Source organism: Ranitomeya variabilis, chromosome 1, assembly GCF_051348905.1.
Source record: "Ranitomeya variabilis isolate aRanVar5 chromosome 1, aRanVar5.hap1, whole genome shotgun sequence".
NCBI classification, from domain to species: domain Eukaryota; kingdom Metazoa; phylum Chordata; class Amphibia; order Anura; family Dendrobatidae; genus Ranitomeya; species Ranitomeya variabilis.
Window position 1 is genome coordinate 840,151,312 of NC_135232.1, and position 22,227 is coordinate 840,173,538.

General features: G+C 43.7%; 1 protein-coding gene across 6 annotated transcripts in view; it reads left to right on the forward strand.

Annotated features, from left to right (window-relative positions):
* The window catches only part of PTPN13 (protein tyrosine phosphatase non-receptor type 13), a 329,585-nt gene that overhangs the window by 252,910 nt on the left and 54,448 nt on the right, over window positions 1-22,227 (forward strand). For 5 of the 6 annotated variants that reach the window (XM_077275828.1, XM_077275826.1, XM_077275830.1 and 2 more), the window contains 4 exons: window positions 563-703; window positions 14,776-14,869; window positions 17,733-17,818; window positions 19,686-19,839. In XM_077275828.1, the coding sequence (XP_077131943.1) occupies window positions 563-703; window positions 14,776-14,869; window positions 17,733-17,818; window positions 19,686-19,839 (475 nt within the window). The remainder of the gene's footprint in view (window positions 1-562; window positions 704-14,775; window positions 14,870-17,732; window positions 17,819-19,685; window positions 19,840-22,227) is intronic. The other variant, XM_077275827.1, reaches the window with a different exon arrangement.

Here is a 22,227-nt window from a genome sequence, read left to right on the forward strand (position 1 = left end):
TTCAAAAAATCAACATTTTTGTTCAAAAAAATCAACATTTATTCAAATATAATCGTGTCATCAGACACACTACACATGTATACACACACACACACACACACACACTGCACATACCCATGTTTACACACACATACACAGTGCTCATACACATGTGTATACACACACAGTACACATACACACACTGCAGATACAAGGATGTATATACACACACTGCACATACACATGTGTATACACACACACACACACACACATACTCCTGTATATACAAACACACTCCAAGCAAAAAAGGCTACTTTCCTAAAGTGTAGCTAAAATTTATTATGTCATTTTTTGATGCAAGCAGGAAGACACTGTATAGAGATATTATACATGAGTTACCAGTCAGCCTCAATCTATATATTTTCCAGAGCGGGTCCACTCCCATTTATGCACCTTCTCATTTCATGTTCCAAGTGGTTGGTAATCACGAAAGGGTGGGTTGGATTAAAAACTTATTAAAAATGTTATTAAAAATACCCGTCTCAAAAATATAATGTTCTTTTTTGTTCTTTATGTTACAAAGGAGCCTTCTTTGGACAAATCATCACTCACAACCACTAAGCTTTCAACAACAACACCTCTTAAGCCAGGAGATGTCTTCACAGTTGCGTTGGCCAAGAAAGATGACAGCTTGGGGATAAGTGTCACGGTACTGTTTGACAAGGTTTTTGCGGTTTTTCTCCTTTGTTTTTGTCTTGCATGCAGCGTCTTTATGTCTTAGCATGAAGTATTAAAACTAAAGTAACTGCTAAAGAGGAATAGCCTCATATTATGACTTCTTACTAGTGATGAGCGAGTGTACTCGTTGCTCGGTTGCTCGGTGACCTCCGAGTATTTATGACTGCTCGGAGATTTAGTTTTCATCGCCTCAGCAGCTGAATGATTTACAGCTATTAGCCAGCATGATTACATGTGGGGATTCCCTGGCAACCAGGCATCCCCCACACATACTCAGCCTGGCTAATAGCTGTAAATCATTCAGCTGCCGGGATGAAAACTCTGAGCAGTCATAAATACTCAGAGGTCACCCGAGCGTACTCGGTAAAACCCAAGCAACGAGTACACTCGCTCATCACTACTTCTTACTAGTAATGGTCATTTTTTAAATATACTAGGTTCCACTAGTTCTAGGAAGAAATGTAGGACAAAAACAGACCCTTGCTTATGACATGTAGACAAACCAATAATCGCACAACGAGAATTTGTAGGTTGCTCACTGTCAACGTATTTAAACAGACCAGCGGCAAATCACGTGAGAAACTGACAAATTGCTCATTGGCCTGGTGCAATGATTATTGTTATTGGCAGCACATTGTCGGCGAAGTGCTGCCGATAACATGATTTTCTATACAAACAGAAAGATCCTATTATTGATCCTACTGTGTACATAAAATAATAGTAATCCAGTCTAAATCAGCCAGTAAACAACTTCACATTGGCTTGTGAACAGCCGACCGACAGTCATTTAATGACCTAGATCAGCTTGTGTAAAAAGGCCAGTAGTGTGTCTACATAGTATTTTAGGGGTATTGAAAGCTGTGTTTTAGGGTCCAGTCCTATTGTGCAGGATTCAGTAGGGCCTCTAGGTCAGCAGCTCATCCAGATGTCTGTTTTTCGCGGCATACGAGTTCTATCCCTACTTTTTTTTCATGAATAGAACACATCCATTGCAGCCTAGGGATCTGTTCACGTGAGGTTTTTGGGGTTTTTTGTCACCAGAGTTTCCGTGAAAGAAAAAAAAAAAATGGAGACTTGTCCCAGACTAAACTCACCCTTTCAAATTAATACCATCCATGTGTTGTTAAGGGTTTGTTCCGGTTTTATCGTTTAGAAGCAGGGAGAAATTTTGTTCATTTTTTTCTGACACTGATGAAAATGTGATTCAGCTTCAGCACTCTGATGTAAATAGGTCCATGTAGAAGAAGAAAATAATAATAATAAATCTACCATAACTGGGCTTAATTGTGTTGCTGAACCAGAAAGGTCTTTGTAATGGATATTTTAATATGATCTATGCACACTTTCCATGACTACTGTCTCTGCTGACTTGGGATAGTACAATTTGATTTAGTTTTGACACTGCCGTACAAAAGGACCTTACACGTTTTGTAAATCACATTCAGTCCTGACAACCGGTGTGATGACCTGAACATGGGCATTGTGGTAGTCCAACTGTTGCTTCTTGACATGTCCAGTTCTTTGATCCACTGGAGATAAAAGAACAGTTTTCAGCAGGCTCATTATCACCAGAGGCAGGATTACAATGACAGCCACAAAAGGATTACAGTGACAACCACAAAAGCAGATATCACAGCTCGCCTTGCTCCTTTTCCCTTCACAATGACCACTGCACCCTCTCATTAAATGCTTCAGTACAAAAGAGAGGGTCTCAGTAAGTCAGTTGCTGCTAATCTACTTGTAGATCTCTTGAAGCAAAAGTAAATTTGATTCTAAAAAAGTCCCTGTGGCCAGTGTAACAAATGCAGCATTTCTAATTTTTACTTTTAAATCAGACTGTGATATGGAAAAAAATACATTTGTCAAAAGAAAATACATTTAGCATAAAATTTTTCATCATTTTCTGATGATACATTTAGTTTAAACACTATAAATGTATTTGTTTTATACCTCTAATGTGTTAGAGAGCAGCATGGTGGCTCGGTGGTTAGCACTGTTGCTTTGCAGCGCTGGGTCCTGGGTTTAAAGCAAACCAAATACAACATATACAAGAAGCTTGTATGTTCTTCCCGTGTTTGAGTGGGTGTCCTCCTAAACTCTAGAGACATACTGATAGGGAATTTAGATTGAGCCCCAATGGTGACATGATAATATTGTCTGTAATGTGCTGTGGAATTAATGGCGCTATAAAAGAAAGTAAAATCCCTATTTTTGGCTAGCCTTGGTATACTGTGACGATACAACCTAGGAATCCCATTTGTGCATGCCTTGCTGTGTTTGCTGTTCTCATTCAGCATGTTGCACTACGTTGTGCTTTGCATTCTACTTTTGTGTGTTTGAGCTTGGATGTTTCCTGGCAACTAGCTCAAGTGTTTGTTTGCCAGTCTTTTGGGTTGATAGTGTGTGTCCATTTGTATTTCATAACTTGTTTCAATGTTGGGTAATAAATTCACAGATCATTGTTCAATAGGCTTGAAGTCTGTTGTGGTCCAGACATTCCTCTCATACTTGTTCTTCGCTGAAGCTCTTGTCCATCTGTTTAGTTTTCCCATATACTTACATTACTGGTGATTTAGATTTATGCCTGTAGGTCCTGCAGTGTTAGCTCTGTAGCTTGATGCTTTTGGGCTCCTATGCAAAAGCAATTCTGGGGATCAGTTACCTAATCACCAGCGACTTTAGATGCAGCTATAAGGAATACATATATACATACATATACAGTATATTGCAAAGAATCACTCACTCTGGACGCGGTTGAGGTATATGCCAGGCATGTGGTGTCTTGGTCACATAGAAAGATTTATTAAAAGTCCATAAACTTCCAGCAGACAAAAACAAGCAGCGTTCCACTGTTTATAAGAAATAAACAGTCCCACAGTAGGTACTGGCTCACCCTTTTACAATTAGCCCTTCACTCATGCTTCAGAGGAGACAGACCAGTACCTCACAGAATAGTACAGGCACTGCTGAGACCTAGTCTGTCCACCATTAAATTTCCTCTCCAACACACAGAGTCAAGTCCCAGAGGTGTTTCCACCTCTCCTCCCAGACAACTGTGGAGCAACTATGCTATTTTAGATTAGCTGCAAAGCCTAGGTTAGTGATATGGGAACAGCCAGTCCCGCCCAGCTCTCCCAAAATCCAGGCCCATTAAAAATCTCTCAGCAATATCGGTGCTGGAACCTTCTTCTCGGGTTTCACATCACCAAGGCTACGCACCTCAGTGACACATACACTCCATCCTGGGGAGCTAGGCTATGCACCTCAGTGACACATACACTCCATCCTGGGGAGCTGGCTGTCAATCATCATAACGTCAGCAGTCACGCCCTTTCAACAGAGCAGAGTGGAAGAGAAACCGCTACTCTAATGACGTGAAGTCAGCAGAATCCTCTGAATTGCCAGTAGGGATTGGCACTCGGTGCAACAGGCAGATAGTTAGCATCTTAGTGCTTAGGCCCCTAGTAAAAAAAAAATTAAAAATACCATATATACTCGAGTATAAGCCGAGATTTTCAGCCCATTTTTTTAGGCTGAAAGTGCCCCTCTCTGCTTATACTCGAGTCATTGTCCCAGGGGGGTTGGCGGGGGAGGGGGAGTGGCGGCTGTGACATACTCACCTGCTCCTGGCGAGGTCACTGCATCTCCGGCCACTGACAGCTTCTTCCAGCGTTGAGTGGTCACGTGGTACCGCTCATTACAGTAATGAATATGGACCCGACTCCACTCCCATAGGGTTGGAGCCACATATTCATTACTGTAATGAGCGGTAACGGTGACCGCTCAACGCTGGAAGAAGCTGTCAGCGCCGAAGATGCAGGGACCGCGCCAGGAGCAGGTGAGTATAATGGGGAGGGGGAGCACTGCGCTATATTCACCTTTCCTCGTCCCAGGCGCCACTCCGTCTTCCGCGTCCTCAGCAGTGATGCTCAGGTCAGGGCATGATGACGTGGTTAGTCCGTGCCCTTTGCCTGAACATTAGTGCGGAGGACGCGGAAGACACAGCGGCGCCGGAACGAGGACCGGTGAGTAGGGTTGAGCGAAACGGATTGGTCATTTTCATAAGTCGCCGACTTTTGGCAAAGTCGGGTTTCATGAAACCCGACCCGATCCCTGTGTGGGGTCGGCCACGCGGTACGCGACTTTCGCGCCAAAGTCGCGTTTCAATGACGCGAAAACTGCCATTTCTCAGCCAATGAAGGTGGACGCAGAGTGTGGGCAGCGTGATGACATAGGTCCTGGTCCCCACCATCTTAGGGAAGGGCATTGCAGTGATTGGCTTGCTTTCTGCGGCGTCACAGGGGCTATAAAGGGGCGTTCCTGCCAACCGCCATCTTACTGCTGCTGATCTGAGCATAGGGAGAGGTTGCTGCCGCTTCTTCAGAAGCAGGGATAGCGTTAGGCAGGGTACATTAACCCCCAAACCGCTTGTGCTGTAGCGATTTCCACTGTCCAACACCACCTTTTGTTTGCAGGGACAGTGGAGGCTACTTTTTTTTTTTTCCTCAGCGCTGTAGCTCATTGGGCTGCCCTAGAAGGCTCCCTGATGGCTGCATTGCTCTTTGTACGCTGCTGTGCAAACCAACTGCTTTTTTCAAAGCACAAATCCTGTTGCTCCTTCCTTTCTGCACAGCTATCTTGTTTGTTTGTCCACACTTTTGTGTGCTGCAGTCCTTTTTATAGCTGCCTGCCATACTTTTCTGAGATTACTGCAGGGAGATAGTAATTGTAGGACAGTCCCTTTTTTTTTTCTTTTTTTTTCGTTATATCTCTTCAAGCCACTTTCTGCCACATAAAATATACTGTAATACAGTGGCCCAGATTTATTCACTAGTCTCCCTGAAGAAAAAAAAAAAAAAAGGGTGTAGATTAAAATTGGCAAATCTGCATCAGTGGCAGTCCTGTGTGTGTCATCTGTGTCTCATTTTCTGGCACAGAAAACATACAGTCTAACAGTGGGCCTGATTTCTTGCTAATTCGCCCATAAATTAAAAAAAAATAGTGGGAGATAAAGATTGGCAATTCTGCCTCTGTGCCAGTGCTGTGTGTGGCATGTGTCTCTCATTTTGTGCCACAGAAAACCTAGTGTGTAATACTGGGCCATTTTTTTTTTAATTCTCCCAGGAAAAAATAAATAAATAGTGGGAGATAAAGATTGGCAATTCTGCCTCTGTGCCAGTGCTGTGTGTGGCATCTGTCTCTCATTTTGTGCCACAGAAAACCTAGTGTGTAATACTGGTCCTGATTTCTTGACAATTCTCCCACAATAAAGTTAAAAAAAAATGGGGAGATTAAGATTGGCAATTCTGCCTCAGTGCAAGTCGTGTGTGTGGCATCTGTCTTTCATTTTATGCCACAGAACGTATACTGTATAAGAGTGGCCCACATTTCTTAAATATTCTCCCAGAAAAACTAAAAAGGGGGAGATTTTTATTGGTAGTGTCTGCATCAGCGTCAGTCCTGTTAGTGGCATATCTGTCTGCCATAGAAGCTGTGTACTGTTATACATTGGGCCTGATTTTCCCTGCAGTCTCACCCACCTACAAAGGGATATATAAATCCTACATAAGTTTGAGTTCACCTTGTAACTGGTTTTACAGTAACAAATACCGTTACTTTGGTTACGTTTTGCAAACAATGAGGAAGTCTGGTGGAAGAGGTCGTGGCCGTGGGCGGTCATTGTCAGCTGGTAATGATGGTAGTGGTGGTGGAGCATCAGGTGGTCGTGGGAAAAGCAGTACAGCACCTAAGTCTCGAGTTGTTGAGCCAGGTTCGTCGTCTGGCTACACAAGGCCTCGAACGCTCCCTTTTCTGGGAGTAGGAAAACCGCTTTTAAAGCCGGAGCAGCAAGAACAAGTTTTGGCTTTCCTTGCTGACTCAGCCTCTAGCTCTTTTGCCTCCTCTTCTGAAACTGCTAAATGTAAAAGCAGCGCGTCGTTAGTGGATGTTCACGGTCAGGGACAAGTCGCTTGCTTGTCTTCTTCACCCAGAACAAGAGAGAAGGATGCGTCAGGCGATACAACGGGTTACTCCATGGAGCTCTTTACACATACCGTTCCTAGGTTAGAAAGTGAAACAGTTAACAGGCCATGCCCATTAGAAGTTGAATCGGACATGGAGTGCACAGATGCACAGCCACAGCCAGATTACTATGCTGTTCCTTTGACTCAGACCAGAACATTGCCCTCGCAGTGTACTGAGCCAGAATCAAACCCAGCTGAGACTATGGTGCCCTGTCACGAACGCTATACCCCCGGCTTACACGGTGACACAGACGAAGTTGCACACGAGATAGAAGAGGAGGTCATAGATGACCCAGTTGTTGACCCCGATTGGCAGCCATTGGGGGAACAGGGTGCAGGCGGCAGTAGTTCTGAAGCGGAGGAGGAGGAGCCGCAGCAGGCATCAACATCGCAACAGGTTCCATCTGCCGGGCCCGTATCTGGCCAAAAACGCGTGGCAAAACCAAAACCAGATGTAGGACAGCTTGCCATCCGGTTAAAGAAGCTCAGTCTGCAATGCCTGAAAAGGTATCCGATAGTAGAAAGAGTGCAGTCTGGCATTTTTTTAAACAACATCCAAATGATCAGCGCAAAGTCATCTGTCAAAAATGTTCAACTACCTTAAGCAGAGGTCAGAATCTTAAAAGTCTAAATACAAGTTGCATGCATAGACATTTAACCACCATGCATTTGCAAGCCTGGACTAACTACCAAACGTCCCTAAAGGTTGCAGCACCCTCGGCCAATGAAGCTAGTCAGCAACGCTACATCCCTTCCCTCACTGTAAGCCCACCATTTCCCGCACCACCTGCAGTATCTGCAGCTTTCGTCGCCAGGCCAAAGCAGTCAGGGAATCACCAGGTTCGTAGTAGGAAACACTGCATGTAGGGCACCGGCAAGAATACCATCTCCAACCCTCTCTCAGTCTGCCATGTCCACCAGCACCCCCGCTAGTTCCACGATCTCCAGCTCTCCAGTCCAGCTCACCCTACATGAGACTCTTGTTAGGAAAAGGAAGTACTCATCCTCGCATCCGCGTACACAGGGTTTGAACGCCCACATTGCTAGACTAATCTCATTAGAGATGATGCCCTACCGGTTAGTTGAAAGCGAAGCTTTCAAAGCCCTGATGGACTACGCTGTACCACGCTACGAGCTACCCAGTCGACACTTCTTTTCGAGAAAAGCCATCCCAGCCCTCCAACATCATGTTAAAGACCGCATCGTCCATGCACTCAGGCAATCTGTGAATACAAAGGTGCACCTGACAACAGATGCATGGACCAGTAGGCATGGGCAGGGACGTTACGTGTCCATCATGGCACACTGGGTTAATGTGGTGGATGCAGGGTCCACAGGGGACAGCAACATTGGGACAGTTCTGCCTAGCCCACGGTCTAGGAAACAGTTGGCTGTTGGCGTTCGCCCCCCCCCCTCCTCGTCCTCCTGCAGAAGCGAGAGCTCGTCCACAGACCGCAGTCGCACAATCAGTCCATCCGCAGCTGCCACTGTTGCACACCATGTGTGCCATTATGGGACAGCTAGTGGCAAGCGTCAGCAGGCTGTATTGGCAATGAAGTGTTTGGGCGACAACAGACACACCGCGGAAGTTCTGTCCGAGTTCTTGCAGCAAGAAACTCGGTCATGGCTGGGCACTGTACATCTTGAGGCAGGCAAGGTAGTGAGTGATAACAGAAGGAATTTCATGGCTGCCATAGCCCTTTCCCAACTGAAACACATTCCTTGCCTGGCTCACACCTTAAACCTGGTGGTGCAGTGCTTCCTGAAAAGTTATCCGGGGTTACCCGACCTGCTCCTCAAAGTGCGCAGACTTTGCTCGCATATCCGCCGTTCGCCCGTACACTCCAGCCGTATGCAGAACTATCAGCGGTCTTTGAACCTTCCCCAGCATCGCCTAAACATCGACGTTGCAACAAGGTGGAACTCCACACTGCACATGCTTCAGAGACTGTGCGAACAGAGGCGTGCTGTTATGTATTTGTGGGAGGATACACATACACGGGCAGGCAGTTGGATGGCAGACATGGAGTTGTCAGGTGTGCAGTGGTCGAAGGTACAAGACCTGTGTCAAGTCCTTCAGTGTTTTGAGGAATGCACACGGCTGGTTAGTGCAGACAACGCCATAATAAGCATGAGCATCCCCCTAATGCGTCTGCTGATGCAAAGTTTGACGCACATAAAGGAGCAGGAGTCTGCAGCCGAGGAAGAGGAAAGCCTTGATGACAGTCAGCCATTGTCTGGTCAGGGCAGTGTAGAGGACGCGGTAGCGGGCGAAGTGGAGGAGGAGGATGATGGGGATGAGTATTTTTTTAATGAGGAAGCTTCTCCTGGGCCAATAGAAATTGGTGGCGTTGCAAGGCCGGGTTCTGGTTTTTTGAGGGAGACAAGTGACGTAGATTTGCCTGTAACTGCCCCTCAACCCAGCACAACCGCAGATTTGACAACTGGAACTTTGGCCCACATGGCGGATTATGCCTTACGTATCCTCAAAAGGGACCCACGCATTATTAAAATGATGACCGATGACGATTACTGGTTGGCCTGCCTCCTTGATCCTCGCTATAAAGGCAAATTGCTAAATATTATGCCACATGAGAACCTCGAACAAATATTAGCAACCAAACAAGCAACTCTTGTAGACCGTTTGATTCAGGCATTCCCAGCACACAGTGGCGGTGATGGTTCTCACACAAGCTGCAGGGGGGCTACAGGGCAGAGGTGTTAGAGGTGCACAGATCAGAAGTGGCGTTGGACAGAGGGGTTTTCTGACCAGGTTGTGGAGTGATTTCGCAATGACCGCAGACAGGACAGGTACTGCAGCATCTATTCAAAGTGACAGGAGACAACATTTGTCCAGTATGGTTACTAACTATTTTTCATCCCTTATCGATGTTCTCCCTCAACCGTCATTCCCATTTGATTACTGGGCATCCAAATTAGACACCTGGCCTGAATTGCCAGAATATGCATTGCAGGAGCTTGCTTGCCCAGCAGCTAGTGTGCTATCAGAAAGAGTATTCAGTGCTGCTGGTTCAATATTAACCGAAAAAAGGACTCGTCTGGCTACCCAAAATGTTGATGATCTAACCTTCATTAAAATGAACCACTCCTGGATTTCAAATTATTTTGCCCCACCTTTCCCGGCTGACACCTAGCTTTCCTATAAAAAGGTCTTGCTTGTGGACTGGTCTTTCTGAGTGTTCCAATCTCTTAATTTGCAGCAGCTGTTTGTCAGGCATACGACATGTTTACACCTCCCTAAATGGGAAAACTCCCCCCACGAGGTCGTGGTCTCGCCACTTGGCGCAAGCACCCGTTAGAGTGCCGTTTGTCTGAAGAGGTGGGTGTGCCCGCTTTTGGTCGACGGCACTGCCACTGGGTCCCTCATAGTACAATAAAGTGTCTCTGGCGGTGGTGGCGCGCACCCAACGTCAGACACACCGTTGTAACATGAGGGGCCCTGGGCCTGTACCGCCGGCCACAAGAGAGTTCCCCCCCCAGCTCAAACTGCTCTACCACGTGCAAAATTATCTCTCACAGCTCCACCAATGTTTAGTCTATGCGCTGACATCCTTCAATGCCTGGCACTGACAATACCAATTTGTTGACATGTATGATGCTAGTTAACATAGTCAGGGTCAGTGTCCTATATTGACACCAGTGAATACTTAGCGCCAAATAACTGTGTCTGAAACTCAGCAGAGGAGCCCACCCCTGTACCTAAGTATGCCACCCTTTTGTTTTTTTGTTTTCTTGTTTTGCGAGACATTAACATCTATTTATTTTTTGGGAGTACAAACTGTGTCAGACACTCCTTCCAATCGTCCTCCACTGACCACACCAATCCTGCCCGTGTACCCCTGGAACCTATTTTAAAGTGCATAAAGCCTACTTTTTTTATTTTAGGCCTACTAAGTCTGTCTGCGGTCCCTCCTTCCAATAGTCCTCCACTGACCACACCAATCCTGCCCGTGTATCCCTGGAACCTATTTTAAAGTGCATAAAGCCTACTTTTTTTATTTTAGGCCTACTAAGTCTGTCTGCGGTCCCTCCTTCCAATAGTCCTCCACTGACCACACCAATGCTGCCCATGTACCCCTGGAACCTATTTTAAAGTGCATAGAGCCTACTTTTTAAATTTATTTTATATTTATAAAGCCCTGATGGACTACGCTGTACCACGCTACGAGCTACCCAGTCAACACTTCTTTTCGAGAAAAGCCTTCCCAGCCCTCCACCAGCATGTAAAAGACCTCATTGTCCATGCACTCAGGCAATCTGTGAGTAGAAAGGTGCACCTGACAACAGACGCATGGACCAGTAGGCATGGCCACGGAAGGTTACGTGTCCATTACGGCGCACTGGGTTAATGTGGTGGATGCAGGGTCCACAGCGGACAGCCTACTAAGTCTGTCTGCAGTCCCTAATTCAAATTGTCCTCCGCTGACCACACAAATGCTGCCTGTGTACCCCTGTAACCTTTTTTAAACTGCATTGAGCCAACTTTTTTGTTTAAGGCCTACTACCTGTGTCTGTCTGCGCCACTCAATAAAGCTGTCCTCCTCTGAAAAAAGCTGAGCTTCAATTGTCAGGTTTTCAGCCTATAGGAATTTGAAAACTGCAGTGGGGCTACTAGTTTGGTTGGGCCTACTAACGGTGTCTGCCGCTCCTTGGTCTTCTCCACTTTGCAAAGACTAGCTTCAATCTTCAGGCTTTAGGGCTATTTTTTTTAAATAGGAAACTGCATTTGGGCTACTACTTTGGTTGGGGCCTACTAAAGGTGTCTGCTGCTGCTTGGTGTTCTCCTCCACTTTACATAGACTAGCTTCAATCTTCAGGCTTTAGGGCTATTTTTTTAAAATAGGAAACTGCATTTGGGCTACTACTTTGGTTGGGGCCTACTAAAGGTGTCTGCTGCTGCTTGGTGTTCTCCTCCACTTTACATAGAATAGCTTCAATCTTCAGGCTTTAGGGCTATTTTTTAAAATAGGAAACTGCATTTGGGCTACTACTTTGGTTGGGGCCTACTAAAGGTGTCTGCTGCTGCTTGGTGTTCTCCTCCACTTTACATAGACTAGCTTCAATCTTCAGGCTTTAGGGCTATTTTTTAAAATAGGAAACTGCATTTGGGCTACTAGTTTGGTTGGGGCCTACTAACGGTGTCTGCTGCTCCTGGGTGTTCTCCTCCAGGTTTCTTTGTCTGAGCTTCAACCTTCAGGCTCTCATTAAGTAGTTGTTTAGATAGGAAACTGCATTTGGGCTACTAGTTTGGTTGGGGCCTACTAACGGTGTCTGCTGCTCCTGGGTGTTCTCCTCCAGGTTTCCTTGTCTGAGCTTCAACCTTCAGGCTCTCATTAAGTAGTTGTTTAGATAGGAAACTGCATTTGGGCTACTAGTTTCGTTGGGGCCTACTAACGGTGTCTGCCGCTCCTGGGTGTTCTCCTCCAGGTTTCCTTGTCTGAGCTTCAACCTTCAGGCTCTCATTAAGTAGTTGTTTAGATAGGAAACTGCATTTGGGCTACTAGTTTGGTTGGGGCCTACTAAAGGTGTCTGCTGCTGCTTGGTGTTCTCCTCCACTTTACATAGACTAGCTTCAATCTTCAGGCTTTAGGGCTATTTTTTAAAATAGGAAACTGCATTTGGGCTACTACTTTGGTTGGGGCCTACTAAAGGTGTCTGCTGCTGCTTGGTGTTCTCCTCCACTTTACATAGACTAGCTTCAATCTTCAGGCTTTAGGGCTATTTTTTAAAATAGGAAACTGCATTTGGGCTACTAGTTTGGTTGGGGCCTACTAACAGTGTCTGCCGCTCCTTGGTGTTCTCCACTTTGCAAAGACTAGCTTCAATCTTCCGGCTTTAGGGCTATTTTTAAAAATAGGAAACTGCATTTGGGCTACTTGTTTGGTTGGGGTCTACTAACGGTGTCTGCCGCTCCTTGTTGTTCTCTTCCACTGAACAAAGCAGTGCCGCCTGTTTAATACTGTTAGCAATTTTGAATTGCATTTAGCCTAGTTACTTATTTGGGCCTACTCACGGTGTCAGCCTCTCATTACCGTTGTCCTCCACTGAACAAAGCAATGCCGCCTGATTAGTCCTGTTACCAACTTTGAACTGCATTTAGGCCACTTTATTATTTGGGCCTATATCTGTGTTTCCTCCTCATCCTGCCAATTGCCCAGCCAGTGATAGATGAGTCTGCTGGTACATTGACCCAGACCACTACATTCCCCTTGCACGCTACACAGCCAGAATCTGACCCTGCTGAAAGTCAGGTTCCCCTTCCCGCATACTATAAAACCTTACACTGGGACAAAGAGGAAGGTACAGATGAAAGTGCAGGTTCCTTCATCAGGTGGGGGGGCATACTCGTTGGCGACGTCACTGGCACATGGCCCCTCATAGTACGCAAAAGTGTCGCTGCCGGTGGGAGGCGCCCCCGCCGTGCAAACACACCGCCGTACTTTGAGGGGCCCTGTGCCAGTGCCAATGCGAACGAGTGGGCCCCCCCTGCTTGCTCAGGATCACAGCACTTGCAAAGTTGAAATACTTACCTCTCCCTGCTCCACCGCCATGACATAGTCCACGTTTCCTGGGCCCACTAAAAACTTGAACCAGCCCTACCCCCCACAACTTTACCCAAATGACCCCCCATTTCCAATGCCTAAATATTATTATAAGGTAAATTAAGATTGGCAAGCTTCAGTAACCAGAATGGATGTTTTTGCCATTAAAATGGGCACTCTAGGTGTTTTTCTGGCCCCCACTCACTGCCGACTATGCTTCCCCATTGACTTGCATTGGGTTTCGTGTTTCGGTCGATCCCGACTTTTCGACATAATCGGCTGATCTCACTCGACTCGAATTTTGAGATAGTCGGGTTTCGCGAAACCCGACTCGACCCTAAAAAAGTAAAAGTCGCTCAACCCTACCGGTGAGTATTGCAAATGCCGGGGGCCTGAGCAATGAGAGGTGAGTGTGTCATTTTTTTTTTTTAATCGCAGCAACAGCATATGGGGCAAATATCTCTATGGAGCATCTTATGGGGCCATATTCAACGTTTGTGCAGCACTATATGGGGCAAATATCTCTATGGAGAATCTTATGAGGCCATATTCAACATTTGTGCAGCATTATATGGGAGTAAATATCTCTGGAGCATCTTATGGGGCCATAATCAACTTTTTGGCAGCACTATATGGAGCAAATATCTCTATGGAGCATCTTATGGGGCCATAATCAACATTTGTGCAGCATTATATTGGGCAAACGTCTCTATGGAGCATCTTATGGGGCCCTTATTAACCTTTGTGCAGTACTGTATGGGGCAAATGTGTGTATGGAGCATCTTATGGGGCTATTATTAACCTTTGTGCAGCATTATATGGGGCATATTTTAATATGGAGCATCTTATGGGCCCATCATGAACTGTATGGAGCATTATATGGGGCTCCTGATTCAATATGGATATTCAAAAACACTTAACCTACTGATATGTCAATTAATTTTACTTTTATTGGTACCTATTTTTATTTTTGAAATTTACCGGTAGCTGTTGCATTTTCCACCCTAGGCTTATACTCGAGTCATTAAGTTTTCCCAGTTTTTTGTGGCAAAATTAGGGGGGTCTTATACTCGGGTCGGCTTATACTTGAGTATATACGGTAGTTCTAGATATCACCTTTAGACTGTTCACATCATTATCCTATTAGCAGGCTGTTTCCTTCCATTTGGGCCCTGCGTTTTTATAGCATTGTTTTTTCTATGTGGCCTAGTTACAATCGTATCCAGGTTTTATTGCTACCTATGAAACGTCTGTATCTCTGTCACTAGATTTGTAGTAGAAAATGTTTTTTCTTTTATTTTTTAATTCTTCTACTATTTTTCTACTAGATAGTTATGGGAGGTCACTTAAATTAATTATTTACAAATCTCTTAGGTCGAAACACCTTTTTTTTTTGTATATTTTAGTAGCATATTGCTCTATTTTTTAGTCAATTAATAACATAAAGCTTGTGTTTTTGTTTTTTTTTTAAGGGGGGAGTAAATACCAGCGTAAAACATGGAGGTATCTATGTGAAAGCCGTAATACCAAAAGGAGCTGCTGAAGCTGACGGCAGAATACAAAAAGGTATGTCTCACGGATTTATGTTCTCCTTTGTGATATTGATCGCTATTTCAATTTTCTTCCTTTATTAAGAAGCCAGTTTTTATATCCCTCATTTCTCAGAAAAGAGCAGTATGTGACAATGTCTACATGATGTAAATACTCTTGCTGCAAAACCAGCTTCTGTATTTAGTGATTTTATTGGTGTGGGGTAGTATAAGAACTTGAATTAATCAGTTTTTGGGAATCGCTAATGTAGCAGTGAGCACAAATCTTTCTCCCGCTGACACAATTAAGACTTTTTTTTTTACATTTCATTACTGACATGATTCCACATATGCAAGTGCTTCTCACAAAATTAGAATATCATCAAAAAGTTAATTTATATCAGTTCTTCAATACACAAAGTGAAAGTCGTATATTATGTAGAGTCATTACAAACAGAGTAATCTATTACAAGTGTTTATTTCTGTTAATGTTGATGATTATGGCTTATAGCCAATGAAAAAACAAAAGTCATTATCTCAATTAATTAGAATAAGTGACAAAAACACCTGCAAAGGCTTCCTAGTTTAAAAAGGTCCCTTAGTTTGTTTCAGCAGGCTCCACAATCATGGAGAAGACTGCTGACTTGACAGATGTCCAGAAGGCAGTCATTGACACACTCCACAAGCAGTGTAAGACACAAAAGGTCATTGCTAAAGAAGCTGGCTGTTTACAGAATGCTGTATCCAAGCATATTGATTGGGAAGTTGAGTGGAAGGGAAAAGTGTGGTAGAAAAAGGTGCACAAGCAACCGGGATAACCGCAGCCTTGAAATGATTGTTAAGAAAAAGCCATTCAAAAATTTGGGGGAAGATTCACAAGGAGTGGACTGCTGCTGGGGTCATTGCTTCAAGAGCCACCACACACAGACTTAATCAGGGCTACAAGTGTTGAATTACTTGTTTCAAGCCACTCATGACTAACAGACAACGCCAGAAGCGTCTTACCTGGGCCAAGGAGAAAAAGAGCTGGACTGTTGCTCAGTGGTGTTGTTTTCAGATGAAAGTAAATTTTGCATTTCATTTGGAAATCAAGGTCCCAGAGTCTGGAGGAAGAGTGGAGAGGCACACAATCCAAGCTGCTTGAGGTCTAGTGTGAAGTTTCCACAATCAGTGATGGTTTGAGGAGCCATGTCATCTGCTGGTGTAGGTCCACTGTGTTGTGTGTTCAAGATCATAGTCAGCACAGCCATCTACCAGGAAATTTTAGAGCACTTTATGCTTCTCTCTGCCAACAAGCTTATTGGAGATGGAAATTTCATTCCCCCGCCAGGACTTGACACCTGTCCACACTGCTAAATTTACCAATACCTGGTTTAAACAACAATATCACTGTGGTTGATTGGCCAGCAAACTTGCCTGACCTTAACACCACAGAGAATCTATGGGGTCAAGAGGAAGATGAGACAGCAGACCCAACAATGCAGACAAGCTGAAGGCTGCTATCAAAGCAACCTGGGCTTCCATAACACCTCAGCAGTGCCACAGGCTGATCGCCTCCATGCCATGTCGCATTGATGCAGTAATTGATGCAAAAGGAGCACCGATCAAGTACTGAGTGCATTTACTGAACATACAGTTCAGTAGGCCAACATTTTGGATTTTAAAATCGTTTTTCAAGCTGGTGTTATAGAGTATTCTAATTTACTGAGATAATGACTTTTGGGTTTTCATTGGCTGTAAGCCATAATCATCAACATTAACAGAAATAAACACATGAAATAGATCACTCTGTGTGTAATGATGCTATATTAAGTGAGTTTCACTTTGTGTATTGAAGAACTGAAATAAATTAACTTTTTGATGATATTCTAATTTAGTGAGAAGCACCCGTATTTCTGTCCTTAATTTGATGACGAACCAGGAATAGGCAGAACATGCAATACAAAAATAATATGATAATATATCCTTAACAACCTTCTTGTTGACAGAACAGTGGCTTCTCTTTTTCTTTGCTTTGTTGACGGCACATAACTACCAATGTCATGCTGACAGCTGCCTCTCTGCTCGCTGTCTTGTTGGCAGTCACACCCCATTGACAAAGCACCCTGGAAGACAAGGTGCTCTGTTGAAGTGGAGTAGCTGAATAGTCAGCAGGAACAGTCGGTGACTGCTCTGAGCTGGCACTGGATAGACTTTTCTTACGGTTTGTCCATCCTCTAAAGTGTGGTATCTCTTCAACAAGACATGCTGACAGAGCAGTAAATTACACTCTGCCCTCTACAATTAAAGAATGCTGTGGTCTTTTGTATATTACTTCCCAAAAATGTGTTTTTAAGACACACAAAAAATGTGGACTTTGTGAATCAATCTAATTGATTTGGGTAGCGCATTCCACAGAATTGGTGCAGCTCAAGAAAAGTCTTGAATCCGATTATTGAGATTATTGGTCTCAGAATAGTTAGCATGGGTTGGGCTGTAGACAAAGATACATCATCCAGTGTACAGAGCTGTTTTAATGTAATAGGTGGTGGTTTCCGATTAATTGGTACATTATTATTACTACAAATAGATGTGAGCTGATATAGGTTTCCACAACACAAAAGCTCAATTTATAAGTTGCCTGTATTTGTAATTAGAGGAATATTTTGATGATACACAGACAAAAATCAATTTAATGAATCACAGAAGGATGCTTCAATTGTACAGATCTACTGTAAACTATCTTTGTGATAGCACAATAGCCTTCTATCTCTGGTTTGTTGCATGGCAAAATTCTGTTGACCTTTTAGATTTTTTTTCATAATCCTGTAACTATTCATTAACTACATTCTAGGTATTAATTTGGACATTTGTTAACTGTGCAATTGTGGGACTATTACAACTGTTTGTCTCTATCCAAGGTGACCGTGTCCTGTCTGTAAATGGAACCAGTCTGGAGGGCGCCACACATAAGTACGCGGTGGAGATGTTGAGAAATACTGGTCAGGTAGGATATGCTTAAGGGACAGCTCCCTTCTGATAAATCTGAGTGCACTGCATTTGGGTTTCAATGACATATACGGTATACCGTAACCTAATACTGACGCTAGATGACATAGATGCTAAACTATGCCTGGAATCCTAATCAATACAGTTTGCAGTTCAGAATACACGTCACCCAGGATTAAAAAGGCATGTCACAATAGGTAGAGTACATCTAAGCTGCATATACAAAATAAACATAAAAAGTGACTTTTGTTTCAAAGGATAATGCAGCAATGCTATAAAGCATGCACCAGCATTATTATTTCATGAAATACAGCTGGTAACCTCTGCCCTTCCTTCTAATCCTGTCGCCGTCTTCTGCATCATGGCTAAGTGTCTTGTTCAAATAACATCCTAAATCTGGGTGAAATACAGTGATAAATATGCTTTAATTTATATTCATATCTAGGTTTATATTCATCTCTGTATTTTAGCTGCATTGATATTTTAATCTCTATGCTGACTCAATATGTCCTTGCAAGTTATGAGTCCAGATGAAATATGAAGCTTTTTATCTGGCTCTATTCATTTATATAGGGAAAACTCAAGCACAATATGAACGAAACCGACCAGCTACCGACTAATGAACAAACTACTAGTTATCAGAGATTTCGAAGTTAAATTATAGCTGTGTGGTGTTGCCTTGTTATATTGACTGTATAATTAGGATCTTGCCAATGCGGAATAAATATAGTCCCCGATTCAGCAAACTGGTCTTGCCAATCTTGATTAGGGGCCTTTCTGTAGTCAGAGGTGTCTGATTCATTATGGACTGGAGTAAGACTTGTGGAGTAAGGTACGCCCCAGCTTATCATGTACTAGATGAGTGGGTGCCACCATTCTCCACCTGCCCATTTCAGCAGAGCTGGCTGAAACTAAGCATAAAAACATTAAAAGTCAAAAAACTTTTGTGCAATACCACATTGCACAACAATTTTGAGACTTTTCAAAGCATTTTATGTCTGTTTTCTGTGTAAAAGCATTGATGAATTGGGCGTCTGTGTTCATTTTTGTAATTGCTTTTCTTATGTTTTTCATCGTTGCTAGAACAACCCTCTTCTATCTTCATTTTACCTGTCTATATCGTTTGCATGAAACCTTATACCCATTGATAGTATTTCTGTCAAATTGCAGAGCTTTGCATCAGTTATTATCTGCTATTGGGCCATAACCTCTAAACTCTCCCTTAAAGGAGCTGTCTGCTTTTTATTAGAAAAGTTCCCCAAGAAAAAACTGATTAGACGGTGTCTCGCCACTGAGACCCCAAGTCATAGCCTAAACTTGTAACCACTGTCAGCTCTGGCTTATACTTAGGCAACTTAGTACTCTATTAACTCCTAATTCCCTATCAAGGTGTTAAAAACGTGCTACATAGATCAGAACGATTCTTTAGGGTCATAATTATCTGTCCAGCATTTGAAACAATACAGATGTCAAGAGCTTGTAACATTGTACCTCTTTTATATACATACCCTATGGTCATATAATGCCATGTTCTGCAGATTGTACTCATTCACATTAGTTCTTGTTCCCAAGAGGGGCGCTCTCGCTCATTTATAAACTCAGTCAGGGCAAATTCATTAGAGAAAATTGACCTACTAGTACATAGTCTCAGGAAACTCATGAGAACATATTGCGTACAGATGTTGTCCTAGGTCAGATATCTCCCTGAGTAAAGATGCCCATTCATCAGTGCATTGAGAAGTATATACTTTTTTTTTAATATATACTTGATCCCCATAAGAAGAACATCTGTTTAGAAATGACTTGGTACATAATTGATGTAATGGTATTAGGGGGATATTCACATACATTGGTTATTGTTGTAGGTGGTAACTCTGCTGCTTGAAAAAGGACAGCTACCAGCTGTTAAAGTCCACGCTCCTGTCACTCCTCAGTGCACACCACCGAACCAAGCAGGTGCCAGCAAGCCGCAGAACAGAAAGAATACAGCACCAGCAGAATACAGCTTCATCACCGATGGTACGGATACACTAAATACCCCCAGCACCCGCTGCTGATTCTGTATTACTAATGCCATATGGAGCAACACTAAACCTTCTAACAGTTTTAGAATGAAGCTGTAGTTTTGGGTGGCAGAGTTTTTCTACAGGAATATTCCTAGCCTTTAAAGGGAATCTGTCACCCCAAAAATCGTATCTGAGCTAAGCCCACCGGCATCAGGGGCTTATTTACAGCATTCTGTAATGCTTTAGATGAGCCCCCGATGTAACCTGAAAGGTAAGAAAAACAGGTTAGATTATACTCACCCAGGGGCGGTCCCGGTGCGGTCCGGGTCCGATAGGCGTCGCGGTCCGGCGCCTCCCATCTTCATACGATGACGTCCTCTTCTTGTCTTCCTGCTCCTGCGCAGGCGTACTTTGTCTGCCCTGTTGAGGGCAGAGCAAAGTACTACAGTGCGCAGGCGCCGGGAAAGGTCAGAGAGGCCGGACCGCCCCTGGTTGAGTATAATCTAACCTGTTTTTCTTACCTTTCAGGTTACATCGGGGGCTAATCTACAGCATTACAGAGTGCTGTACATAAGCCCCTGATGCCGGTGGCCTTAGCTCATATACGATTTTTGGGGTGACAGATTTCCTTTAATGAGGACCTTTCACAAATTGTGACCCTCCAACCTGTGTATTTCTGCACCTAGTAGAAGAAAGGTAGATCAAAATATTTTTTTCCCCCTACTTTGTTGTGGATATACAGGACACAAAAATTACTGGCGACAAATATAAAATGGTCTTATTCAACGGGGAGTTCTCATTTAGTTCAGTTCTGAAAAAATAAATGCTCATAGAAAAGGTAAGACCAGTGTGATCACACTAGACTGTCTCGTGACCTCCCGCCACTTCTTGTTAGTAAGGCGCTGGGAGAGAAGGCTGACAATAGCATGAGCGTGGCGAGCAGCCGGTAGAGTGAGTAGGAGGGCAGACCTACTACAGGTACGTATTACTACTACTGGGAGGGCGGCATTGTCAGCCTGGTCGCACAGAACCGATAAAGTCTGGCTTGACCATGCAGGCATAGTTCTACCCTTCCCTATGGGCGCTTAATTTCAGTCAGAAAGTACACTCCCACAGAGCTGAACGAAACGACCTGTTGAATAATTAAAATTTGCATATTTGGTGTCAGCAATTTCTTGTATCTACACAACAGGGTGGAGAAAGAGAAAAAAACGTGTTTATGTGCATTCCTGCTACTATGTGCAAAAATTGGTGAAAAACTCTCTTTAACAATGAAGTCACACTTGTGCTGGCACACTGGAGTGGAAGGAAAACGGAAACGAGAAGTTACATGGAAACGACTCTGCACAGCAACGTTTTCTGACCATAATCAGTACCATGTGTCAGAAGGAGAACATTGCTCTGAAAAATGTTGGCACATGTCGTGCAAATCGCAGAGATTGGACCGCAATGCATGGACTGGCTGCGGGTTGTGACCGCTTCATGTATTTCTATGAATCTGTCACACTCAGGTCGGGAGATCCGCGGCCGGTCCATGCATTGGGGTCCGATCTCAGGCCAATTTTCACGGACACCTGAATGCACCCTTCCTGCTAGCACCCATATAGCTTTTCAGTCACTGCTGCACTGGAATTGATGCAGCAGAGCTGAATAAGTTCCGTATTGAGGAAACATGGGTTGTAGATCACGATACCTCTGTGATATGATAATAGCAGATATATCTGGAGAGCTTTAAAGAGAACCTGTCACATGGTCAAAGCAGACACTTTTTGCTTTCATTTTATTCCCACCGCTCCTCTGAGTATTATGTTGTTGTTGTTTTTTAATTCCAAAGGTATGGGCCTTTTAATTTAGAGCTCATTTTATGGCCTTTAATACAGGGGTTTGGATCACAGGCTAATAATACTGAGTAGCCTAAAGACACGCCAAGAGAGAATAGAATCTTGTTAGCATCACCCCCTTGTTAAAGAAGATTAAAAATTGCACTAAATAAAAAGCCCATATCTCACAAATCATTCATATTTAGATTTAAAGAAAAAAGCAATATTCAGGGAATGAATATAAAAAGAATAGCAGCTGGTCACTTTTGACCTTTTTAAGGTGATCATCCATATCAAATAAATGTTGGCCAAGTTTGCCAGTTTCAATGGTGGTCATACATAGGGTTAGGGCCATGTGCACACGTTCTGTTTTTTTACTGATGTAAAATACTGAATAAAAACTGGAGTGGGTGATAAATACAGAAGTGGTGCATATGTTTCTATTATACTTTTCTTCTGATTGTTCCACTCCTGATTTTGGCTTACACATACTGATGTGTAAAAAAAATCGCCAAATACTGAATGTATGAACATGGCCTTACAGTAAATTGCACATGGTTGCAATCAGTGGGTTCTACCAA